The following is a 27,362-nucleotide window of genomic DNA, read 5'->3' as shown; positions in this document are numbered from 1 at the left end:
GAGAAATATATATTTAGGTCTTCTGCTGATTTTGTTATGAGGTTGTTTTGATGATATGAAGTTGTTTGAAATTTTGGAGACTTAATTCCTTGTCAGTCATATCACTGGGAAATATTTTCTCCCAATCTGTGAGTTCTCCTCGTCTTTCTAAATTTTGTCTATGGTTTTTTTTGTTTTTTTTTTTTTTGCTGTGCAAAAGCTTTTGAGTTTAATGAGGTATCATTTGTTTATTTTGTTTATTATTTTTTATTTCCATTATTCTGCAAGATGGATTGAAAGAGATATTGCTGCAATTTATGTCAGGGAATGTTCTGCCTATGTTTTCCTGTAGGAGTTTTATTGCTTCCCATTTCACAATTAGGTCTTCAACCCATTTTGAGGTTATTTTTGTGTATGGTGTTAGAGCATAATCTACTTTCATTTTTTTACATGTTGCTGCCCAATGTTTTCAACAGTTGAAGATACTGTCTTTCCACCATTGTGTAGGCTTGCTTCTTTTGTCATAGATTAATTGACCATAGGTGAGTGGGTTTATTTATGGGCTTTCTATCCTCTTCCATTAATCTGTATGTCTATTTTGTGCCAGTATCATACTGTTTTGAAGACTATAGCTTTGCCCTATTGTCTGTAGTTAAGGAGAGTGATTCTTCCAGTTCTGTTTTTCTTTCTCAAGATTTGGCTATTCAGGGTCTTATGTGTTTCCATGCAAATTGTAAAAATTTTTGTTCTAATTCTGTGAAAAATGCTCTTGGTAGTTTGATAATGATTACATGAAATTTGTTTGTTTAGTGTAGTATTGTCACTTTCACAATATTGATTCTTCCAATCAAAGGACATGTTATATCTCTTCCTCTGTTTGTGTCACCTGTGATTACTCTCATTAGTATCTTTTAGTTTTCTGAGGACAGGCCTTTTGGCTCTTAGGTAGATTTATTCCTAGGTATTTTATTCTTTTTGCTGCAATGGTAAATGGAATTATTTCTTGGATTTTTCTTTCATAATCTTATGTTGTTAGTATAAATGAATGCAAGAGATTTCTGGGTATTAATTATATATCCTGAAACATTACTAAATTCATTCATTACCACTAGTGGTTTTCTGGTGGCATCTTTAGGATTTTCTATGTATACTATCTTGTCATCTGCAAACAGTGACTGTTTTCTTTCTCTTCCAGTTTGGATACTTTGTCTTGTTCCTGATCTTACAGGAAAGGCTTTCAGGTTTTCACTATTGAGAATGCCGTTTGCTGTGGGCTTGTTGTATATGACCTTTATTATATTGAGGTAAGTTTCCTCTCCCCATCTTCTGGAGAGTTTCTTTAATCATAAATGGGTATCAAATTTTGTCAAAAACTTTTCCTGCATCTTTTGAGATGATCATAAGGCTTTTATTCTTCAATTTGTTAATATGATATATCACATTAATTGATTTGCATATATTGAAGAATCCTTGCCTCCCTGAGCTAAATCCTACTTGATCATGGTATGTGATCCTTTTAGTGTATTGTTGGATTCAGTTTGCTAGTATTTTGTGAGGATTTTTGCATCTATGTTCATCAGTGTTATTGGCCTATAGTTTTCTTTTTTGAAATACCTTTGTCTGGTTTTGGCATCATGATGATGGTGGTTTCTTAGAATGAGCTTGACAGTGTTCTTCCCTCTGAAATTTTTTGGAAGAGTTTGAGAAGGATGGATGTTAGCTCTTTGCTACATTATTATTATCTGAAGTCTATAGTCTAGGGTTCACTCTTTGTGCTGTGTATGCTACAGATGTTGAAAAATGTATAGCGACTTGAATCCATCATTACATAGCATAGTTTCACTGCCTTAACAGTTCCCTGGGCTCCACCTTTTCGTCCCTTTCAACCTCTCCACCTTGGCCCTTCAGACAGATCTTTTCACTGTCTCCATAGTTTTGCCTTTTCCTGAATTTGGAAAGATATGTTGTTGAAATTTACAGTATGTAGCCTTTTCGGATTGACTTCTTTCACATAGTAACCTGCATTAAAGGTACTTTCATGTTTTTGTTGACTTAATAGCTTCTTTGTTAAGTCCCAGACTATTATGCCATTGTTTGGAGAGTCTAAAGTGTATTTAGTCACTTATATATTGACAGGCATCTTGGCTGCTTCCAAGTTTTGACAATCATGAATACAACTGCTATAAACATACCTGTGCATATTTTGCAAAAACATTAGTTTTCAAATTATTTTTGTAATTTTTGGATCATATGATGAGTATAAGATCAAAAAGTGAGATTTTTGGATCATATGAGGAATATAATAATGTCTTAAAAAACTGCCAAACTGTCTTCTAAAGAGTCATCTGCTTTTTATTATCATCACTTGGTGAAACTTCTAAATCATTTCAAGGACTGAAATAATTCACTAGAAAAGAATAAAGTTGTTCAAAGACCACTTTCTGCAGTTACTGTCTTGTTTTGAGAATATGTTCGTAAACTCTATTCCAACTGAACCAATCTCACCGTGGACAGATCCTTAGCTTTGAAATCAAGATCATTTAAAAATTAAAATGAAATAACTATAGTTTACACATTCAAAATGGAGCCAGGTAGCCATCCATGGATGTGGTGTCAGACATGCTCTTATATCTCTGATAATTTGAACTTTAGGGACTATATCAAACTCAAGAATACCACCAGCATTTTTTTGTTTTTTTTGGACATGCCCTGCAGCATGCAGATGGAACTTGCCCCTGAAATAGAAACTTGGAATCTTAACCACTGGACCACCAGGGAAGATCCCAACCATTTTCAGAACAATATCTGCAAGCTGCAGGCCAGCTGCAAACATAGTTTCAAAGTACCCCTTCCCCTATCTGCAACTATGTAACCATTTTGAACTCCAATCAATTCTTAAAGAAGCACCCTTATTTCTTGCCAACTCCAATCCTAATTCTTGACAATTTATGGAACATAAATTGTAGTTTGGGTTTTTATAAATTTCCCCTATTTTGTAAATCAGGAGTACCTTCCAATTATTTTGTTTTGCTTTTTTTTTTTCCCTTTCAATTATTTTGATCTGTGCCTCCTGAGAGATAACACTCCTTAAAAATCACAAATCAACCCCTTCTGAGTATGGGTGTGTCCTCAGTCAGAGTTTCTGTCCTCAGAACTCTTGGTTACCTCAGGTTGAACCTCAGAGACAAAGCCTTGTCCACATCTCTGCTAGGCCAAGGTGACTGCCAGGCTGTGACGCCTTCTCCAGACTTTCTTTTGCTCTGCCAGAAAGGCACCCAGCGTGGCAGACAGCCTGAGCAAAGGTTCGTTCTCTTATGTCCACCGATAATCCACCAGCCCCCATCAGGCACTTGGCAGTTTGAAGAGGAGCCCAAAGACCAGCAACCTTCAGGCATCCTGTTTACACCTGTTCTGACTTCTGCTTCTGCCTTGAAGCCCTGAAAAACAAATCACAGGAAGCAGAACTGGGTTAAAGCTGGTAAAAACAATCTATAAATAAAACAAAGCCAGTATGTGACATCCAGACTGAGGGATGCCTAGTGTCATCTGGTTTACGATCAGTGCTTGTTTTCTGGTCCCTGCATCTGGTGCCTCCCCCAAGTCTGGGCAGAAGACTGAGGCCTAGAAGTGAGAGACTCTCCAGGAGAGGCCGCAGGTGGTGAGGTGTGTGTGAGAGAACCCAGGAAACCAGAGGGCTTGGCAGTAGCAGCAGTGCTTGCAGTCCTGAGACCAGCAAACCCCTTTGGCCAGCGGCAGGTCACACTGAAGAGGAACGGCTACCAGGAGAGCCAAGGAGAGGATGAAGAAACTGCCTACCCTGGTTTCACTCGGCCATGACTGAAGCCAAGTCCCTGTGTTCTTGTCTTTTGAAGTAGAATGCCAGCTCAAGAGTCAGTCATCAGGAAATATGAAGATGCAGAAACAAACACTAGTTGTTGCGCTGGGGAATTGGTAGCAGATTAGATTATAATTCTGCCATATGGCTGAATCACTGAACTCCAAATTCTCTGAAAGATATAGACAAAGGCCTGACACACATTCCTAAGCTGTTTTTACAGGAAGTGGATCCCCTCCAGATGAAAACTGCTGACCATCAGGACACTGATCCTAGACTGGTTGAAACCAGAAGACTGAAGATGCTTGAAACTTCACCTTGATGCCAACCAATCTGAGAATTGTCCTTGCCGTGCTCCTTGAACAGTATAAAACTCCTCGTGACCACACAGTCTTGAGGGCATTAGCCTGCTCTGGCCCCCCTTGCCTGGAAAAGAAATAACGGCTATTCTTTTGTACTTCACCCAAGACGGTCTCCATGTTTCTACTTGGCATCGGTGAACAGAGGCCAAGTTTTGGCAACATGACCTCACCAGGGCTTTGTTTTCAATGTGAGTATCTGAACTAGTTACCTGTAACTAACTAGGTATGTAACACAGCTGCTGCAATAAATAACCTCCTCAATTTCACTGATAGCATAGTATATATTTACTTACCTCTTATGCAGGTATGAGTATCTGGCCTGAACAGGTGATTTGGAAAAATATAACCTGATTTCTCCCCAGAGAGCTGAGCCCCTAAGCTGCCCTCTTCATGGGAGTTTGCAGAACATTAGCATGTGACTGGATGATTCCTTAGGACAGGCCCTGTGGTCTGGGGATTAAGGGCTTTGAAAAGCTGGGAGGGGGTGGCCAGTGTTCCTAGTGAGCTGGTTCAGGACATTGTCCCCCAGTTTTCTCAATATTCCCTGTCCCCCAGGAATGGCATCTTAATTGGAAACTAGAGATCCCTCTGGAACTGGCCTGAATCTCCCTCTTCTCCAGGAACACAAATGTCTAATGTTCTTGGGAAAACTTGTCTTTAAGCTTGGTTTGAATGTCCTCAAGGTCTCTCTGGCAAAATATATGTGTTTTAAAAAGAAGTTCCCTTCTCGGTGTCATACAGGTTAAGTGAGCTTGGTTAAGTGTTAAGTGTTGTGAGTGTGGTTCTGTTAAACTGGCCTGAGGTGGTCTTCTAGAGGAGTTTCTCTGGTTCCTTTAATTTGGAATGAAGAATCTTCATTCTGTTGGGGATCTTCCATCTGTTGGGGATTTAGTTCTATAAAGAGCTTAAAGATATTACATATATATATATATATATGCCTCGAGGTAGAACCAGGATCCTGCCCCAAGCCTGCTCTATTGTTTCTTGGCTGCTCCTTCTCCCTTGTCTTTTGTCCCTTTCCTTCCCTGATTAGCACCTGTTCTAATCTGCTCTTTAGAACTCAAGGGAAAAATTGAGAAAGTAACACTGATATATATATATCTACTACCACGTGTAAAACAGATAGCTAGTGGGAATGTGCTGCATAAAACAGGGAGCCTAGCCCCTTGCTCGGTAATGACCTAGATGGGTGTAATGCGGGGAGGAGAGGAGGGAGCTCAAGAGGGAGTGGATATGTATATATATATAGTTATGTCTGATTCCCATTGTTGGCAGAAACCAACCCAACATGGTAAAACCATGGTAAAACAAGTATCCTCCAATTAAAAAATAAATAATAAAAAGAAATACCATAGGAAAATGTAGAAAGTTATTTAAAAAAGAACACAAGGAAGATCTTAGGACTGGAGTCTATAACCTGCAAACAAGAAATGTGAGACAGAAAGACTTCCCTATCCAGGAGCCCAACAGGGTCCTGCTCAGCTTCATTCCTGGGTCTGTTTGTTTGTTTGTTTGTTTTGGCTCACTTTCTCCACATCAGGGGGTCATACTTCTCTGCTTCTGTGCAATCTTTGCACTCCAGAGATTGTGAGTTTTTACCTTTGGATGTTGGGTATTTTTGCCTTTCTCTAAATATTCTTAAACTTGTTCCGAGTGAAGCTAAATTATTTGGAAGCAGTTCTGTCCTTTTGGGTCTTCCTTTTAAGATTTGTGTAAAGGAAAAATCCACAGTTCTTCCTCACTGGTATTTCTTTCCTTCGAATCTCCGTTATTATGCATACAGACCTTTTCACTTCTGACACTTCTGGACACCAAGTGCACAAGACTTTCCTACTAAAAAAATGACTCTCTGTGACACTAGCCTGGCATCCCACAATTTAGCTCACTTCTAACACTACCAATGTGGAGACAGCGTCAGATCCCACAGGTTAAGAGCTCAGCCCCACAAGATAGCCCCCCCACCCCCACTTCAAGATGCTAATGAAAGTGGCAGGACCCAGGTTACAACAACTTCTGTTCAATTTGACTACAAATCAAAGAGATTATGACCCTTCCTCGATTTTGATTAATTTGCCAGAGTGGCTCATAGAGCCCAGGGGAACTAGTGTTCCCAGTGCTTACCAGTTTATAAAAGGGTGTGATAAAGGATACAGACAAAGCACCAGATGTAGAGACTACACAGGGTAAGATCGGGGGGGTCTTGAAGGTAGGAGCCCACACAATGCCAACCCTGCACACAAGAAAGACTTTTCTTTGCCAACACGCTCATGCATACCTCTGCTGTGTACACGTCACATTCTTTCTTTCTGCTGTGCTGTGCTTAGTCACTCAGTCATGTCCACTCTTTGCGACCCCATGGACTGTAGCCTGCCAGGCTCCTCTGTCCATGGGGATTCTCCAGGCAAGAATACTGGAGTGGGTTTCTGTGCCCTCCTCCAGAAGATCTTCCCTATCCAGGGATTGAACCCAGGTCTCCCTGCATTGCAGGTGGATTCTTTACTAGCTGAGTTACCAGGGAAGCCCAAGAATACTGGAGTGGGTAGACTATCCCTTCTCCAGGGGATCTTCCCACCCAGGAATCAAACTGGGGTCTCCTGCATTGCAGGCAGATTCTTTACCAGCTGAGCTACCAAGAAAGTCCCCATATATACCTATTGGAGCTCAAAAATGTATATTACCCTAATAGAGAGAAATTGCTTCTCATGGGGATAAAAAGAGGTAAAGAGTGGGAGACAAGAACTCTCTTTCCCCTCCATCCAATTTGTCCTTCCTGAATAAATTCTAATATTACATCTTTTTTTTTTCCCCTCTCTCTCTGAAAACTGGCTTTCAACCTTTAGTTATGGTTATGAATAAAACATTTTTGATCCAGAGATGTGCATTAAAATACATGTGTACAGAGAGATATGCTGGGAAACGAAGCTTTCTTTGAGAGGCCATCATTTGCCAGTCTTCATCTGGCTGCTGTGAGACCATTAGCAAGTACAGCATTATCTGCACAAGGCTGGGGCTGCTTCACCACGGGGTACAAGTGCGGGTGCTCCATGGCCTCTTTGGCAGTCAGTCTCTGTTGCTGGTCATATCGCAGAAGTTTGTCCAGAAGATCTAGGGCCTCAGGGCTGATAAGACATCTGTTTTCACTATGGATAAAAGTTTCCCAGTGTTTCCAAGAATGTTGTCCAAAATATAGTTGAAGTGTAGATCTAGGTCTATGTGATACTTACTCAGATTTCCATGTAGCTCCTCTGTACCCAGAACCTTGTCCATGTGAACAAGCTGGTCATAGTCATCCTGTCCATGAAAGAAGTGCATGCATGCTAAGTCACTTCAGTCATGTCCGATTCTTTGCAGCCCCATGGACTGTAGTCCACCAGGCTTCTCTGTCTATGGGATTCTACCAGACAAGAATACTGGTGCGGCGGGTTGCCATGCCCTCCTCCAGGGGACCTTCCTGACCCAGAGATCAAACCTCAGTCTCTTACATCTCTTAAACTGGCAGGCAGTTTCTTTACCACTAGCACCACATGAAAGAAGGGCTCCTTTCAAAAGATCATGCTTGCTAACATACAGCCCAAACTCCACATATCCAAGCTATACTCATACATCTGCTGCTCCAGAAGGTGCTCTGGTCCCATGAAGTACCTGGAGGTCACTTGGATGTTGTAGTCCTGGGCAGGATGATAAACTTCCCCTCCAGACCCCATCATATCAGTCACAGTTTTTCTGGTGGTGCTCTTTCATGACATCGTGAGATTTCACACCCCTGTGCATATTCCCTTGATGGGGCAAGTAATTCAGAGCTTTACGTAGTTATAAAATAAGCATTTTTTTTATTAAGGACATATAGAACTGGATATCAAAATATGTCAGGATATAAGACAGATCTTAAAATCTATATTATTGATACATTCAAGTACCAGAGCTGGTCTCTCCAACACAGAGTCCTTCATGGTGTTAATCAGCTAAATGATAGTTGTTCCACCAGGAGAGTCCTCCAGAATGTCAACTTCTCCTTTTACCATTTTTTTCTTCCCTGGCTTGAGAATTTTTACAACCACTCTGTCACTGTTGGTGATGTTAACAGCCTCAAATACTTCACTATAATTTCCCTGACCCAAGTTTTCCAACCAATCGGTTTTTGTTGATCAGCTGCCTGGTCTGGTCGTGTCCGACTCTTTGTGACCCCCCATGAACTGCAGCACACCAGGCTTCCCTGTCCTTCACCATCTCTCAGAGTTTGCTCAGACTCCTGTCCATCCATCCAGTCAATGATGCCATCCAACCATCTCATCCTCTGCCACCCTCTTCTCCTCCTGCCTTCAGTCTTATGAGGGAGTGAGTCAGTTCTTCCCATCCGGTGGCCAAATTATTGGAGTTTCAGCTTCAGCATCAGTCCTTCCTGTGAATATTCAGGGTTGATTTCCTACGTTTAGGATTGACTGGTTGGGTCTCCTTGCTGTCCAAGGGAACCAGCTGGTAATCATCTTGCTTACCTCGGCGCAGTAAGCGCTGCTCTACTTCCTAGCCCCTATAGGAAGGCTCTGTATGTCGTTGACCCTGTACTCCCTGATGCTCAGGCTGTTTCTTTCAACTTAGATTCGCCAGCCCCGGCAGGCGGGGATGGGGGCGGGGAGAGGATGGGTAGGGCGCCAAGGGTGGCTGACCCGGCGGGCGTAGGCGGCGGCGGGAGGGCGGAGACCGCGGCGGGAGGGCGGAGACCAAGGCCAAGGCGGCGGCGGGCGGGCAGAGGCCGAGGCGGCAGCGTGTCGGCGGACGCTGAGGCGGCGGCCGTGCGGAAGAGGAGTCCTGTTCGACTTCGCTGCCGGAGGAGGACGAGCGCAGCTGGCCCAGGGGCAGGCAGCCATATCAGGCTAGGTTTGCGGGGGGCAGGCGGGCGGGGGGGCCCCAAGATCGCCGGCCAAGCTGCCCATTCTTTGGAGCAGCCTGAAGCCAGGCGTGGGAGGCGGCCCTCGGGCTTCCAGCAGCCTCCCTGGCTTGGCTCTCAGCCCCGAGTCTGCCCTGGGGTCATGGGCACCAGCAGAGGCAACTGCGCCGGAAAGGCGCGGGACACGATTTAATCCTTGAAAGTGAAGTTGCTCAGTCGTGTCCGACTCTTTGCGACCCCATAGACTGTAGCCTACCAGGCTTCCTCTGTCCATGGGATTTTCCAGGCAAGAATACTGGAGTGAGTTGCCAATGCCCATGGCAAGTACCAGTTTGTAGTTGACAGGATTTTCATTTTTCCCTCCATCCTCATATACAAGTGATCAGCAAGCTGCTGGAGACCCAAAGGGAGCAGTGTACCGCCCTCGAGTTCTCTCTCTGTGCATCTCTCTCTTTTCTGATAGTCTGCAGTCTTACCCCTGCGCTTCTCCTGTCCACCTCAGGGAATCTCTTGGCATTTTGTTGGTTTCCCTCTGCTTTGGAAAAGACCCTGATACTGGGGAGGATTGAGGACAACAGAAGGGAAGGACAGAGGGTGAGATGGTTGGGTGGCATCACCAATTCAATGGACTTGAGTTTGAGCAAATTCTAGGAGATCGTGAAGAACAGGGAAGCCTGGTTGTGCTGCTGTTACGGGTTGCAAAAAGTCTGACAGGACTTAGCATCTGAACAGCAAAAAACTCACCACTACAAAGTTGTCTATGGGCTACAAGCTGGGGCAAGTGAAAGGCTCACTGTCCTTCATTGAAAGATGCCCAGTGATTGAAAAGGATTTTTTCTTTCTACACATTTTTTAATTTTGGTTTGTTTTTTTTAGTTGATTCAGGCAGGAAAGTAAATCTGGTCCCTGGTACTCCATTTTGATAGGGAACAAGTCTATGGAGTAGATCTTTCTAAGTTAAAAGCACTTTGCGTTTTAAATTTAAGGTCTTGTCAACATTAAATTTAAAGGTCTTGTCAGCTTCAGTCATCTTTTTGCTGCTTATTCATTAAATGAGAGTTTTCTGCTTTCACTTCTCAGTTTCTGTTTTTGCAACCACTTGAAAACCAGTGCCGGAGGCTCTTGATTAAGTAGAAACATGACTCTGATGGAGACTCCGGCAATGTTGCCGAGAGAACCTACCTCCAGAGAAAATGTGGAAGAGAGGCAATCTGGTAAGTGAAAATTGATAAACTTTGACAAAACAAAATGAGGGTTGGGGAGGGGGAGCTCTTATACCACCGGCCACCGACAGGACAGAAATTGCACTTCAGGAATATCAGTACTTAACAGTTAACCTCCCTAGAGGAGATATGTTTTGAGTGTCTAGAGGTGGGTGAGAGGACAGGTGTGTAATTGTCACATCAGATGTTTTGTTACTGGCATGTTACTTAAATATTTCTGCACAGATTTAGGTTACAGACTTTTAAGAGAAAAATGTCCTCTGGATTTATTTTATTAATCCTCATATTTTCCCCAGGTTACGGGCAATTTTCACTCTGGCAAGTCACATTATGATATTAAATAACAGATGATTATATTCCAGAGGTGATGGCAAACAGATACCAACAATTCTGTAATACATATCCTAATAAAAGTTGCCCGTACCTACTGTGTAGTACGGGGTACTCTGCTCAATATTATGTAACAAACTAAATAGGAAAAGAATTTGAATAAGAAAAGATTCATGTATATGTTAGAAAGAAATTAACCATGACACCTATTCTGTAGTCTGATTAAATGTAGTAGTGAGATATTTAGAACCTGTTATTTGTTATGTGCTACAAAGACAGATTGTATTTAGACCCTGCTTTCAGGACTTCATTGTCTCAGGGACAAACAAATGAATTTACTATCATTTGATGTGATCTGTGCTACAATGTATTTAATGAAACCTAGGGAGTTGGTGATGGCGGCTACTTCTGAAGTTACTTTTGACCTGGGCCTTGAATGATGGTATCACATTTTCTGGAGGATTAGGAATAAAAATCACAATTTCTTTTTTTTAATTTTAAGTAAATACAAAAGTATGTTTTCTTTCCATTGGGCACAAAAGTGCCCTGCAAAATTTCCTTTTGGAATTAAGGGTAAATATGATTTTCAGTAATATCATTAAGTGTTTCAGCTGAAGTCTATTGAGGCTCATTTATGTGTCCAAATAATTTTCTTTGTCTTTCCCTCTGTCTCTTTCCCTCTTTATGTCTCTTTCTCTCTCTCACAAAGTCTAGTATACTTCTGTATTTATATATAGTGTTATTTATATATATCAGTTCAGTTCAGTCGCTCAGTGGTGTCTGACTCTGCGATCCCATGAACCACAACTCGCCAGGCCTCCCTGTCCGTCACCAACTCCTGGAGTTTACCCAAACTCATGTCCATTGAGTTGGTAATGCCACTCAGCCATCTCATCCTCTGTTGTCCCCTTCTCCTCCTACCCTCAATCTTTCCCAGCATCAGGGTCTTTTCAAATGAGTCAGCTGTTTGCATCAGGTGGCCAAAGTATTGCAGTTTCAGCTTCAGCATCAGTCCTTCCAATGAACACACAGGACTGATCTCCTTTAGGATGGACTGGTTGGATCTCGTTGAAGTCCAAGAGACTCTCAAGAGTCTTCTCCAACACCACAGTTCAAAAGCATCAATTCTTCTGTGCTCAACTTTCTTTATAGTCCAGCTCTCACATCCATACAGGACTACTGGAAAAAGCATTAGCCATTTAAGATCCACTATGATCAAAGGACCAGAGAATGAAAATAAGAGAGAAATATAATAACAGAAGTATACTATATATATAGTATATATACTAAGATATATACTATAATATAGATAATAGTTCATATATATTCTACTTCTCTATATATACTATATACTATATATATATATGGGTGTATATGCATACTTATGTGTGTATATATATGTATGTATTTAAACTATATATGTATAGTATATACATACATATATAAAATATATATTCTACTACTATATATATAGTATATATATTATATACTCTATATGTACTATATATATGTACTGTATACTATATAGATTATATATACTATAATAGTTTACATACTATAATATACTACAATTTTCATTCTCTGGTCCTTTGATCATAGTGGATCTTAAATGACTAAGCTTTATATCATCCTTTTTGGAGTACATTGCAAAGTAGTTTATATAATATCTTACCAGACATTGCCAGTAGTAATATAAAAATATGAGCCTCTTTTAAATTTAACCATTTTAGTTAAACAGTTTTGATTTAATGAGAGCATCAGAGTATTAATGTATCATAGTGATTGATTATTAAAGGTATTTGTTGAAATATAGTACCTATCTGGTTAATGTTATTATCAATATCAATGCATTAAAAAAAAAATTGTAACCTCCTATCACTTTCCCCTGATGTTAGTTGAGAATTAATTTCTTACTGTCCTCTAAAGAGGCTTTTATTTAATAAAGCCATGAATAATTATTGACAAAAAAATAAAGGTTAACTGCAAAAACTAGGACTATTGGTGAAACTGTTTGGTGTCATGACAGGGGCTCCAAAGAGCTCCGGTACCACAGTTCTTTATCTTTGAGCCCAGAAAAGAATTCATTGAGAGGCAAAGTAATAAATAAGTGAAAGTGAAAGTCGCTCAGTCGTGTTGGACTCTTTGTGACCCTGTGGAGAGTAGCCTGCCAGGCTCCTCTGTCCATGGAATTCTCCAGATCAGAATACTGGAGTAGGTAGCCGATCTCTTCTCCAGGAGATCTTCCCAACCCAGTGTCGAACCCAGGTCTTCCATATTGCAGGCAGATTCTTGACCACCTGAGTCACTAGGGAAGCCCTGGTGATAGATAAGAAGTGATTTATTAGAATAGAACACTTGTGAGGCTTTCAAGTGGGTGGGCAGTGTCCTCCTGCACTGCAGAACTTACTGGGCTACAGTCAAAGGAAAAGTAGGTGGGGGAGAAGACCTTCTTTGTCTTTCCTGAGTACATGTCGTGCTTCCATCATCAGCTCCTCTCTGTTTTTCTGTGAGATAATTTCTAACACCATTTTTCAAACTAGACATTTGAAGTGTTCAGAGTGTAGTATAAAAGCCACATGAATTTAGAAGGAGACAGGAAGAGGACACACCACAGGAGAGTATAAGGGAGAAAGACATTTTCCTCTGCTCTTCTGGTTTAAGAATTAAATTGACATGAGACAGATAACAAATAAAAATCAAACAAAACTTTGCAGACTGATGGAATATATGCACCTTAATGTTGAGAGTTACTTTTTATTCGATGAGAATTCTTAGGGCTTCAAGGCTGGGAGACAATGTCTCATGTAACCCCATAAAAACTGCTCTGAGGAGGGGAGGGGGCAGGAGTCAGGTTATGTCGAAGTTTAGAACAAGGGGCAGGTAATCTGAACATCAAAACATTATTGTGATTTAAAGAACACCAGATATCCCAAGTTAAGGAATGTAGTGATTTCTATGTACTGGAAGATGTAAGTCTGGGCTCACGGAAATCATTCCCTTGATACGCACCGCAGCTGTCTGGGGCTGGTCTCCTGCACTTTTCCTTGGTGCTTACAGCAGGGAGTGACTGCAGCTTAATGACTGCCAGATAGCAAGCATCATTCTCCTTCCTAAGTTCACTCGAGGCTCAGAATCTCACATTTGGAGGGTCAAAACTGCTGATGACTGTGACATCCTTGTTTATTGATATGGCAAGAAATTCCACATCTCAAGTTGAATCATATGTATACATGAGACAGGCCCAGGAAAACTGAGTAGCTCACCAAAATGGCCAATAGCTTCACCTTAAATAGCATCTTCAGCTAAAGACAAAAGATGTTGGGGGTAGTGGTTTGGGACTTCAGAGAGAAGGAAATGGAAATGGAAAAGCAGAAGTTTGGTGAATAAATGTTTGCAGGGCTGTGCAGAGACAAAGATCTTTAGGGCCAGGATAGACTCTGATCTCTAGGCCCTGACCAGTCTCCCCCACTACACGCAGGCCCATAATCTTTGCAGATATTTCTGGTGATAGCTCTCTTCTAAACAGTCCCTCTATCTAAATTATTTTAGACAGATAGGGTGAAGATCAAAGATTCTTCCTGGATTTTGGGTGCCTTGCTGATTTCCAGGTTGAAATAATTCACATGCTAAAGAGACATTTTTGGGGTGGCAAATTTTATTTCCATACCAAAAAACAAAAGAGAAGTAAGTAAGCAAGAAAGAGAAATGAAACATGAAACAAGGGAAGGTGTTAGGAGAAAGATATGAGAAATAAAGAAGAAGAAAAAGGGAGGACTTTAGAATACTGTACTTAGTCACTCAGTCACGTCTGCCTGGTTGCAACCCTATGGACTGCAGCCCAACAGGCTCCTCTGTCCATTGGGATTCTCCAGGCAAGAATACCATGACCTCCTCCAGGGGATCTTCCCAACCCGGGGATCAAACCCAGGTCTCCTACATTGCAGGCAAATTCTTTACCAGCTGAGCTACCAGGGAAGCCCCTTTTAAAATATAAGTAAGGGGCAAATAGGGGATTTGTTGGAGAGAGGTAAGGGGAGATTCACATCTTACTCTTCTAACAATGAAAAAAAATTGTGGAAGTGTAAACTTAAAAAAGTATTCACAACCTAAAAGTTGAGAGTATTACCAAGCCCAAGTTCACTCTACTCACGCCTTACAATAGGCTAATAAATCTGAGAGACAAGGTGTTGAGGCAAGAAATATGACTTTACTCAGAGAGCTGGCTGACCAAAAAGATGGCTGAATAACATCTCGAAATAACCATCTTGTCAGGGTCTGGATGCCAGGTTATTTTATGATCAGAGATGGGGGGAGGTGAGGAAACAAAAGTAAAAAGAAAAAAATTGATATTTGTCGGTATCTCTTAGAATAGCAAGCCTCATGCAGAGGGATGTGTTAGTTTCACTTATCATTTCCTGGGTGATGTAACATGAAATATTTTCTGTGATATCAGTAAACAAAGATGCCACAGCTCTCTGCAGTTCTGGCCGCCAAATATGAATTTCTCAGTCACGCTGGTAAGCAGCAGGGGAGGGGTGCCATTTCCCACACAAAGAACAGGAATGTCATAGCCCTTCACAGATGAGAGGAGTCAGGCTGTCTCCCTGTGAGCCAAACAAAGGCACCCTAGCCCAAGGGTCAGGCAGGCAGGCAGGGCTCCCTGAGGCAGGCCATTATGTATGCCTGTAATAACAAAAGCAGTGAAAGGAGAGTTAAAGTCACAGAAACAGATCCTGTATGGCGTCAAAATTAACCCTGGTTACAAGAGTTATGTTTTATTCAGTGGGAACTTTTAGAACAGCCAGGAAAAGAGCATCTCAAATAACCCCAAGAGAACTGCTCCAAGGAGGCAAGGGGGAGCCAGGTGGTATAAAAACTTTGCAGCAAACAGCATGTAGCCTTTGAATATCAAAAGTTTTTTTTTTTTTTTTTTTGTAAATTAAAGAAAACCAGATATCCCAAGTTAAGGAATTTAGCACTTTTCTATGTATGGGAAGATGCAAGAGTCTGGGCTCACTGAAATCATTTTTTTTTTTATATGCACCTCAACTATCTGGGGCCAGTATCCTGTGTTTTCCTATCCTGAGTTCCTTCTGGGCTCAGCTTAGGGAGTGGCTGCAGTGTGAGGGCCACTAGAAGGAGGGAATTCTCCCCTTCCTGAGTTCCCTCAGGGCTCAGCAGCTCACCGTTCTGTGATGGCTGCGATTGCTGATTACTGTGACATCCTTTGCTTACTGTTATGGCAGGAAATCTTCCATTTCTCAGAAGTCATAACATATGGAATTTCTAAGACAATTTTGCTTTAATGAGAACCAGAAAGAATGAAGATGAAAAGTTTTATATGGAGCCAATTGTATAGCATTTAAGAACTCAATCCTATATTTTTTCAATCCTATATTTTTTCCCCCAGCCTCACATTTAAACTGAGACTCCTGAACATTCTGGAAGATTTATGTGCAATGAGTGAAATGTAGCAGTTAAAAGATAGGTAGCAGGAACTTTTAAAAAGTATAATTGACATTCAGTAAAATTCACCTTTTGTTGTGCATTTCTATGAGTTTTGACAAATACATATAATCATGTGGCCACAACACAATGAGGGTATCCCGTCACCAACATACACACACATGCTCTCTGTATATATTTCTTTGCTCTCTCCTCATCATTTGGCAACCAATGATTTGTTTACTCTTTTGATGCTCTTGCTTTTGAAGAATGCTTACAAAGTCAGGCATTTTTCACCAGCATAATGCATTTGAAATTCATGTATATTGTACTATATAACAATAATGTAGACTTAATAAGGAGAGACATTATTCACAAGGACTTTCACAATAAGGAACACCCTCTGAAAAATGTTCTCATTTTTAAATAAGGCAAGAAGGGGAACAGAACACTTCGTGGGGAAGGGAGAGCAAGGCGGAAGAGCAGGTGGCATTTCCAAAGTCACACTTCTCAATTGTTTTCTGGAGACATGAGGTCATGATCACACTTGAGTTGGGAAGCATCTCACTCCTTTCTTTAGTGCCTTTTTACATTTTCAGGCAATCCAGAGTTCTCTTGGTCTTTGGGGAGGAGAAAGGCTCAGTAAAATTTACTGAGCCAAAGCAAAATAATAAATAAGCAATTGTGAGCATGGGGTCAAGTTTTTCTTTTTTCTTAGTAAAAAGTGGTCTTTATTTACCTGCCAGCTGAAGGATATTTGAATTGTTGCCCATTTTTGGTGACAATAATTAAAGTTATTATAAATGTTCAAGTATAGGTTTGTGTGTAAATGGAAATTTCCATTCCTCTTGCATAGATACCTAGGGATGGCATTACTAGGGCATATGGTGAGGTTATGTTTGCCTCACCTCACTGCCAAGCTGTTTTCCAAAGTGGCTGTGCTGTTGCATTTTCAATAGTTTATGAGAATTCCATTTGTATCATTTCTTCACCATCATTTAGTTTTGTTATTTTATTTGCCACTCTGATACACATCTTGTGGCAGCTCACTGTATTTTATGTTCCCCTAGTGACTGGCTGGAGCTTTCCAGGTGGCTCAGTGGTATATAGAATCCCCCTGCCAAGCAGGACACGTAGGTTTGATCCCTGGGTTGGAAAGATCCCCTGGAGAAGAAAATGAGAAACCACTCCAGAATTCTTGCTTGGGAAACCCCCTGGACATAGGAGCCAACTCCTATAGACAGAAGAGCCTGGCAGGTTATAGTCCATGGGGTCGCACAACAGTCAGACAAGGTTTAGAAGCTAAACAACAACGACTGGTTGTGTTGGTTTCTTGACTCATGGGAGCCAGCAGGAGTGATAGGAGCTGCCTATGGGCACTCGAGTCCACAGTCCCTAGGGTGAAAGGTGGCCTGGGTTACCAGGAGCCTGCCAGGAGCATAATGTCACAGGAGTCGCTTGGCTCACTGGAGCCGGCAGGCACTGGGGAGAGGGGGGCCTCGGTTAGTGAGTCTGCAGGCTGTCACCCAGGGCTGCAGGAGTCAGGCTGATGTGAGGCTAGAGCAGGTAGACCTGGAGTCTGTAGTGAAGTCAAGTGCTGCTTTACTCTCCTTTCCTGCAGGGAGAGGGTCTCTGTCTATGCTGGACTGCTGAGTCCTGAGGGAAGGGTTTGGGGGGCATGGTCCCCAGGACTTCACCAGGAGCCAAGGGACACAGGAGCCCCACCTGGAGCTGCTGGAATTGGCAGGTGCAGCGGGGAGACAGGAGCCTGGCTCCTAGGAGCCCACAGGAAGGCTGGGGTGGAAGCTGTCTGAGGCTGCATTGTCTGCTGGGACTGCTGGAGTGCAAGGAGCTGGGACAAGGCAGGGGTGGGTGTGCCTGGAATCCTTGGCTCTGGGGAAGGTAGATTCATGTGCAGATAATTTTCAAATTTATATTTCTACTGGGAGGTGAATGGATACCACATCTAGAAACACTTTCACTTCTTTCTAATCTCCATATGTCTTTTATTTATTTTTCTTGCATTTTTGGCACTGATAGAACCTCTAGTAAAATGTTCAATTGGATTGGTGAGAACAGACATCCTTGCTTTGTTCCTGACCTTTAGAGGAAGGCATTTACTTTTTCACCATTAAGTATCATGGTAGCTGTACTATTTCTATGAAAAGTGAAAGTTCAATTCATAATTTGTTGGGCTTTGTTATTTTGGATGACTCTTAGGTTTTCCCACATTTTATGTCTATGCATGCATGCGAAATTGCTTCAGTCATGTCCAACTCTGGGTGACCCTATGGACAGCAGCCCACCAGCTCCTCTGTCCACAGGATTCTCTAGGCAAGAATACTGGAGTGGATTTCCATTTCCTTCTCCTTTTATGCCTATATAGATGATCATATCCTTTCTCTTCTCTTATTCTGTTAATATGAAGAATTATATTGATTAGTTCTCTAATGCTCCTGTTAGAACTTCTAACCAAATTTGTTATTTATGGAGGTAAATTTGGATTGTGTTTATGTTTCGTTTTCATTCTGGTTTCTAGTCTGTCTGTTTCTTACTCTCTTATTAGCTCTTCTTACAATAACTGGAAGACTCTCCAGGGGAAAAATACTGTTTCTCTTATCTCTGGGTCGCTTTTCAGCCATGGCCATCTCTCCTGGACGTGGACCTTTTGTGAGGGATTTTGGCAATAGGGGAGGTGAGGTACAGCTGATTTTACATGTGGATTCTGTGATACATTTAAGTTTTTCTTTCTAATGCTTCCATGAGATTGAGATTATGACATTTCCATTTACAGGTAAAGATTTCCAAAAGAAATGCCTAGCAATTATATCTCCTGTTACACCTGCCAAGATTTACTGCTGCATCGTGATTATCCTTGTGCTTATAGCTCTAAATGTGGTGTTACTTACCATTTGTGTGGCAGGTGAGTTACCTGTTCTCCAAGCTGTACCATGTTCTTTGCACATTCACATTGTAAATAAATATTTATTGAGCTCCATTATGTGCCAGGGTGTGTGAAATGCTTGAGGTATATCAGTGAACAAAACACAAAAAATTCCCTGTCCCAGGGAACTCCAATTCTATTAATAGCAGGAAGATGCAGATATTATAATATAGGGTAACAGATTGAGATGAATATAAGTGTCCAGGGAAAGCCTCTTTGAGAAGATGACTTTTCGGCAAACTTGAAGGAGATGAAGGAGCCATTGGGCATGTGGGGAAAGCATTGCAGATGGCAGGAACAAGTAGAATGAAAGGAGGAAGCTCCTGGCAGGTTTGGGGAACAGCACGGAGGCTTCTACAGTTGAAGCAAGGTGAGAATGAGGAAGAGTAATGGGCTGGTGGTCAGGGAGGTCACAGCCTACTGAATCAGGTAAAGACTTTGGCTTTTAATCTGAGTGCAGTGGGCGGTATCAGGAAGAGGGAAATTGTAGGAGAGGAATGCCATGATCTGAATTTCATTGTAGAATAAAACCATTTTGACTGTTACATCGAGAAGAGACCATTGGAAGAAAAGTTAGACTTTGGGAACATCTACTAGGGTAAACTTATAGAAATCCACACCAGAGCAGACCATGACTTGGCCCTGGTGGTAACAGTGGAGATGGGACCTGGTATCAGAATCTATCTTGAAAGTTGAACCAACAGTATTTCCTATCATATTAGATAAGGGAAGAAAAAGTGAGGTTAGGAAGCAAAAGCATGTATTCTTCCCACAGCCTATACTCTGATATCTTGCTGGTTTCAGAGCATCTCACAAGGTTCCAAATATTTTTATCATATTTAACAGAAATACATATAAAATAGCATTTCCAGAAACACTGGAAATACTACATTTTATTTTTGGTACTAAAATCAAGAGTTGAACTATGCCATGTTTTGTCTACTGGAAGGTTTTATACCCCTAAGAGATGTATCATAGTAAAATCTAGGAAAGGTAAGGAGTTTGCCTTTCTTATGTCAAGAGTAAGAAGGACTGATATTAAGGAAGATGTGGGGAAAGGGAAATCTGTATGATGCTAGGAAAGAATACTACAGAAATTAAATGGTACAGAAATTGATTTCCTTAAAACCATTAGTGTCCATGGACCCCTGGGAAGTGAGATGCACAGATTCTCTGCTCGAAAATCAGTGGATTGATGGCTTTTGTGCCTGAGATAAGACTGTTAGTGATGACTCTGGGAGGCAACAATCAAATACAATATGTACTTCAAGACTGACCTCAGGGGTAAAAAGTCACCATATAAAATATATATATATATATATATATATATATATATATATTCATATATTAGTTTTCACAGAACATTCTTTCCAAGACAAACTCTCAAGCTAATAAAATCATTTAGGAAAATCAACTACCACTAGCTTGCACTCTGCAAGTGACCACAGATCTCAATATTGCATTCTCCAAGAAACCAAAATGAGAAAATAGATCTCGGAAAAGTCTGCTGTTTCTGAAAGCAGTAAAGTACAATCACATTTCCACACAGTGAGTAGCAGTTGGTGTTTTATAAGTGGTTAAAGCTGGTAGCATTTCAAGAGACATTAGAAATATTAGTTGGAAGTGCGTTACAGCTCAGCGATTCTCCATATAACCCAGAGTTGGGTGGCATCCATAGAGAGTGTTTAGTATGTAGATAAGCACCTGAGAATGTGACTCTGGAAGCAAAATAATATGAAATTGTGTAATGAGTGGTGCCAAAATACATATAAAATAAAACTGCATTCTGATAAACAAACGCATTGGGCATGGAAGACATTTCTGACAATCTATCTGCCTATGGAAAGTAGGTCCTGTAGAGATTTTAAGAAAAACAAAATGCTATTTGCAGAGCCAGAAAGTACAAGAGTCTAGTTTATATTTGGCCATGTTTTTCTTCAAACTCCTCATTTTGGAATTTAGTTTTGCTGTACTTACATACATGAATACATGTGTGTGTATATGTATATACATACATAATTTAAAAAAAAAAAAGAAAAGACCAACCTCAGGATAATAAGTGGAATAATAGGTAAAAGGGATAAGAAAATTTATTTGTTATGTTCACTGTGTCTGTCCAACTTTTAGTGAGCAGCAGAGAACTGGTTCCACAAATCTATATGTAATGAATGGTGCCATAATACATAAAAAGAAAAACTGTTCTTTGGGAAAAACTGACGAGTTTGGACTTGGAAGACATTTCTAATAATCTGTCTACCTATAGAAAGTAGCCCCTGTTCAGGTTTTGAGAAAAACAAAATGCTGTTAGCCAAGGCCATAAAAGTACAAGAGTCTAGTTGTTCTTTGGCATGCTTTTCTTCAAACCCCTCATTTTGGAATTTAGTTATACTGTACCTACATATACATATACATACATATGTTAAAAAGACAGACCTCAGGATGGTAAGTGGAAAATAATAAAAGGGATGAGAAAATTTATTTGTTATGCTTTACTATGTCTGTTCAACTTTTAGTGAGGAGCAGAAAGCCAGACTCACACATTCTGTATGTCCCCTGCCCAAAAGGATGGATTGGATTTGGGTGTAAGTGTTTTTATTTTTCTGAAGACTCAAAGAATTGGACATTCAGTCAGACATTTTGTACTTCATGTGAAGCTGTTCTTGCTCAGTTTGAAACCGAGGAGGAGCTGGTAAGAAATATTTTTGGATCATGTTCTTTCTTGAATACTTAGCCCCTGATAAGGATGTAGGCTGCACAGGGTGACAGCTGAAAAAAGAGGAAGAATCCCATTCGAGGCAGGCTTGGGGGCTTGGAGTGCATATTAGTGCCTGATATTTCCTGGGTATGTTCTCTACGTGGAACCCTGTGAGACAATTTAGACAGATTCTCTCATGTAATCCTCATGGTTAACCTTCAGATTAGATATATTGTTCCCATTGTAAAAAGAAGTCTGGTCATCATGCAATTTATCACCCAAATTGGGACATTTTGGGGAGTGAAAGTGACAATATTATGTCGGAAGTGACAGTATTGTGTTGGAACCACAGGCATAACCTGGGACTTTCCCAGTCAAATTGAGATGTGTGATCACTTTAATGTAATTTAGGATCAGAGACATTTGAGTGACTTAAGCTGAGAACTAGGGACTAGTCTTCTCCCTTCAATGTCTAAGCTTCTCAATCTTACCAGGCTGTCATCCAAAGAGAGAAGGCTGGGGGGAAGAGGACTCAAGGGTAAAATGAAGGATACATGTGTTTTTTGTTTTCTGTGTTTTATAATAGAACTTTCTGATGAGATACAAAGGCCCTTTTGACCATTGGATTGGCCTTAGCAGAGAATCATCACATCATGCTTGGAAGTGGACAGACAACTCTACATATAATACATCGTAAGTTTTTAGACTGCCTTCTGTTCTATTTATATGTGGTTATGGGTGAGAGATGTATTTATGGGAATGTAAATTTAATATCATGGAAAGTTTGCTGCACTGTGAGGTATAAAATAGAAATCCTTTGTATGCGCTTCCATTTATTATCTGTGCCTTTGGGAAAACTTTACGTATCATGTTTTTAGTAGAAATCTTTAGCATGATGATGACATTGGACATAGTTCTTCTGCTTTCACCCACTGACTTAAACTGTGCTGAAATCCGTATTTAGAATGTAGAGAGAACAGCTGAGGTACTCTGGGATCCTACAGTCTTGGAAAGCCACTGAAGAATTGGTATCCACAGACCCTCAGTCCACTCTGCCAGCTGCTCTGCCGATTCCTAAAAGGAAATCATCAGAGAACCAGTGGGAATCCCTCCTGTGATAATTTATCCCTGGAAGGAATTTAGTAACACATCTTGGGTTGTGAACACTTCAGTGGGAATGTTTTAAATGTAACCATTACTTTGGAGCCTATAGAATATAAGGGGCGGTCACTTCCCTCAATCAAAGCTAAGCCTGTTTAAGAATTTGCTAGTAAGCACATACCTTTATTTTCACCCATGTATGAGCCAGGTCAGGAGAACACTGAAAATCATGTTCCCTGAAAGCTAATTAAAATAATCAGTAAAAGATCAAAAATAAGAATAGAAAAGTTTTATCTGAGCCAAGTTGAGGACTAGCCCAGAAGCCCACTTCCCAGATGGACTCTGAGAAACTGTTTCAGAGAAACGGGGTTTCTGGCCCTGTTTTATGTCTTGTCAGAAAAGAGAAAATTAAGTCAGGGTTACATTCCTACAGGGTTTTGCTTTAAAAAAAAAAAAAGGATAGACCACCAAGTACACAGTGTATCGACACAGCATTTTCACCTGGGAAGGGAGTCTTACCATGGAAGGAGGACCCGTGTTGGTATCTCAAGAAGAGGGACATTTAAACTTTCTTTTTAATTTGGACATTCTTTACTTCTGGTCAGTGTGCCCTTTTGTTTAATAATTAAAGTAGATGTACAGTGGATGTTTACTATGATACAGACTATTTTATAGCATAAAATTCAAGTTAAGTCATATATAAGCCAGAATGACTTACCAATATTTCAGTATGTGACAATTTCTTTTATCAGCACCCATGGCAGCAGTTCACTTGGCTGCAACAGTGAGCCCTAGTTAAATACCTAGTCAACAACATAACTGAATTTGGGATAGATGATGATAATCTTCCAATATTCCAGATGGGACTTTGAGAATATAAAAGGAACTGAATACAGAAATCGTCTATATTTACTCAGAAGCCTTATGAACAACAGATTTTCATTTTTCTCTTGTCCACATTAAAAATCCCTGAAGTCGGGGGTACTGAAGATTATAGAGGAGGAATGAATGTAGATGTCCAGGCTATGCTTTTTTAACATTTTCGTGTTTGGTTTTAGGTTTGGCATGACAGGAGATGGGGAATGTGGCTACCTGAATGACCTTGGAGTTAGCAGTGCCAGAAGTTATACAGAAAGAAAATGGATTTGCAGCAAACAAATAATATCTCCATGTCCTTAAATTCTTCAAGGCCTTTTTAGGGATCACACACCATCCCTGAGAGATGCATTAAAAATTGTTTTATAAATGTTTTATAACATTTTAACATTATAATGTTAACATTATAATGTTAAATTATTAACATTAAATTATTAACATTAAATTATTTAACATTTATAATGTTTTTATATACATTATAAACAGTTGCTCTATTGCTTGCTCTGCCAAAAATATCAGGAATATTTATTGATAGTGTTTGTTAACCCCACAGAAGCAAGCTATACTTGCATGAGATAGGAATTTGGAAGAGATTCTAAATTAAGTAGGTGTTAAATAATATGAGTTGATATTTATGTTTTGAACCCATAAATATGAAAGAATTCCCTTTTTCCCATACAAACAGCACTTTATTTGCACACATGGGACCACAATAATGACTATGATAGCTAAAGCCATGCACAATTATTTTAATAACAAATGAGAAATGTTACAATTGGTTAACACATTCAAAATTCCCTGACTGTCAATTGCAAATGTACATGGTCACTTTTCTTGGACTTCCCTGGTGGCACAGTGAATAACAATCTGCCTGCCAATGCCGCAGACACAGGTTGCAGCTCTGGTCCAGGAAGGTTCTGTGCCCCACACAGCAGCTAGGCTTCTGTGCCACTGCTGCGGAGCCCGCTCTGTAGAGCCCGTGAGCCACAGCTATGAGCCCGAGTGCTGCAGCTCCTGAAGCCTCACGCTAGAGCCTGTGCTCCGCTGCAGGAGATGTCACCGCAGTGAGAAATCCACACACTGCAGCGACGGGCCAGTGCAGCCGAAAGTGAATGATTAATTAAGTACATTAGAAAACAAATATAGAGGGAAAATTTTAATGCTACCAAGACTAGGGACTTCCATGGTGGAAGTCCAATAATAATAATAAATTATCCATTTACCACAATAAGTAAGAAACGAAAGAAATCATAAGATTGGGCGGGGCGGGGGGGTGGGGAGCAAGCAAACACACTAGATTTTACATGCTGAAATGAATATCAAAGATCCCACATGCTGCAACTAAGATCTGGGGCAGCCAAAATTCAAAAATTACTAAGACTAATCTTTATTTCAGACTCCATATTTTAAAGCATTAGAAATACTGTAAAGGTGCATTTTATGCTTTAATGCTAAGTGTTTCTGTTTTTTTTTTTTTTTCTATTTCTTTTTTTTTCCATTTATTTTTATTAGTTGGAGGCTAACTACTTTATAATATTCTAGTGGTTTTTGTCATACATTGACATGAATCAGCCATGAATTTACATGTATTCCCCATTATTACAGTGTGCTATGTAAATATTATGTCTATAAACAAATACCAATCTGTTTTTTACACTATTGGATTTTAAAAATCCTGCTTTCACCCCATTAAACAATAGTGAATTGACTCCTCTCATTACCCATGTGATACTCAGTATCACAAATGTTTATGTATGATTGAGGTTTAGAAAGAGAATGTTTTAGATTTTTACAGTATGAGCTGCACTATACTGATGAGTCCAGAAATGGACTAAGTAGCAATTTATAATGCATCTTCTGTCTTTATGTATTGGGTTGTCCAGTGAATAAGATCTTACAGAATAGAAAATCCAAATAACATTCTTGGCCAACCCAGTGCTTCCATTTCTCCCATCTTAGTGGTGTGCTTCCCAGTTTCTTCTTTTTTTGTTTTTAATTTTGATCTACAACCATATTCCAATAAACATTGTGTTAATTTCAGGTGTGCAGCAGAGTGACTCCGCTGTACATGAACATGTATGCACGCTTTTTTAGATTCTTTCCCCACAGGAACGAACACGTTATAGAGTTTCCCTGGGCAATGCAGTATTCCTGACCAATTATCTATTTTACAGAGAGTGCTGTGTATCTGTCAGTCTCAGTCTCCCAATTTATCCCTCCACACCCCTTTCCACCCCTTTACCACCTGGTAACTCTAAGTTTGATTTCTACATCTATGACTCTATTTCAGTTTTGTAGAAAAGTTCATTTGTACCCTTTTTTAGATTCCATGTATAAGCAATATCGTATGTTTGTCATCAATTTCTCCTTGTAATTTAATTTAATTTTGAAGATATTTAGTTTTGTATCTATTTATATATATTATATATTTACATCATATATAATATATGTAATTTTATATACTTTAAATTATGTATTTGATGCTTTTTGTCTTACCGTCCCTTTACCTCAAGTGTTGTAAGATGAGTGGACAATGTCTAGTTCACTTCCGTGTCCTCAGAGACTAGCACAACGTCTCAAGTACAGAATGTTCTAAACATACCTGTGAATATATAATGTCTTCCTGACTATGAGGTGCTGCCCTGTTTGCCTGTTTCTGCTAATTTTCTCATAAAGAAAGATAAATTTTCACAGAAATCTGGAAAGTAAAATAAAGCAATCAGTAAAATTTATATTGGTAAACTTGGAGTGATTAATTTACAAATGATGTTTGAGTCAAACTGTGACCCTAACTGACTTAGTATTCTTTTACAAGCTAGTTTCATTAACATAGATTAGGAGAACAATGTATGAGTAAAACATACTGGTTTGTCAAGTTGGTTCTGAGTCTTAGAAACCAACTTGAAGACAGAGTCTAGGGTAAATACATAGTACATTAACATAGCTTAAGACAAACATTTCCAATGCATTGCTTAGCTCAAGGTCTGAGAAAACTTAAATTCAGGTGGAGCCAGGAGTCGTCATGGCAACACAGAATTTTAAGAGAAACCTCCTTTTAAATTTGTATCCTGAAGGGGAAAAAATGTAACACTAGTTTGTTTCCTCCTGCCTCTTAAGAGAGAGAATAAAACATGTCTGACACTTGCAGCCTATTTCCTCTCTTTGGAGACCCCTGGCCTTCCTGCTTGTTACCCTCTCATTCTGACCTTTATAAATTACCTCAAAGCAGAGGTATTTCACATGAAAAAGAAATAGATCACCAGTTTCACTGGCTAGTTTAAAGATTCAAATGAGGTAACAGATGAAAGTCTCTTGTTACTCTATTTGACTCCATAAATATTTAATACATAGTTTTTTTTTTCCATCATAGCTCTATGAAAATGAAAGTAAAAATACAGGCAATAACATTTTGTTATTTTTTTGTGATGGGTGTTAGATTAGCATCTAATTTGTGTGTGTGTGTGTGTGTGTGTGTGTGTGTGTGTTTAACTGTTAAAGTATCATTTGTTGAAAAGACTACGTTTTCTCCGTAGTATTTGTTGTAGCCACGCGTTCTGGGAAACAAACGCACTCAGAAGTAGTGAAAGGGAAGTCGCTCAGTCATGTCTGACTCATGGGATTTTCCAGGCAAGAGTACTGGAGTGGGTTGCCAGTTTCCTTCTCCAGAGTATCTTCCCAACCCAGGGA

At 40.2% G+C, this 27,362-nt stretch overlaps 1 protein-coding gene and 1 pseudogene across 7 annotated transcripts in view; one reads left to right on the top strand and one right to left on the bottom strand.

Moving 5' to 3' along the window:
* LOC110143547 (C-type lectin domain family 2 member D11-like) overlaps nucleotides 1–26,407 on the top strand; it is a 35,639-nt gene extending 9,232 nt beyond the window's left edge. For 2 of the 7 annotated variants that reach the window (XM_070464024.1, XM_070464021.1), the window contains 6 exons: nucleotides 10,142–10,275; nucleotides 18,626–18,754; nucleotides 18,854–18,982; nucleotides 21,517–21,692; nucleotides 22,285–22,391; nucleotides 23,858–26,407. In XM_070464024.1, the coding sequence (XP_070320125.1) occupies nucleotides 10,200–10,275; nucleotides 18,626–18,754; nucleotides 18,854–18,982; nucleotides 21,517–21,692; nucleotides 22,285–22,391; nucleotides 23,858–23,978 (738 nt within the window). In that variant the 5' untranslated portion in view covers nucleotides 10,142–10,199 and the 3' untranslated portion in view covers nucleotides 23,979–26,407. Of the gene's footprint in view, nucleotides 1–192; nucleotides 1,284–3,480; nucleotides 4,365–8,918; nucleotides 9,052–10,141; nucleotides 10,276–18,625; nucleotides 18,755–18,853; nucleotides 18,983–21,516; nucleotides 21,693–22,284; nucleotides 22,392–23,857 lie in introns of those variants that run through there. The other 5 variants (XM_070464020.1, XM_070464019.1, XM_070464025.1 and 2 more) reach the window with 5 other exon arrangements.
* On the bottom strand, nucleotides 6,804–7,989 carry LOC110122675 (casein kinase II subunit alpha'-like; annotated as a pseudogene).
* Nucleotides 26,408–27,362: the final 955 nt, after the last annotated feature.

This window comes from Odocoileus virginianus, unplaced genomic scaffold, assembly GCF_023699985.2.
Source record: "Odocoileus virginianus isolate 20LAN1187 ecotype Illinois unplaced genomic scaffold, Ovbor_1.2 Unplaced_Contig_11, whole genome shotgun sequence".
NCBI lineage: Eukaryota > Metazoa > Chordata > Mammalia > Artiodactyla > Cervidae > Odocoileus > Odocoileus virginianus.
This window is presented reverse-complemented; position numbering and strand designations above follow the sequence as displayed.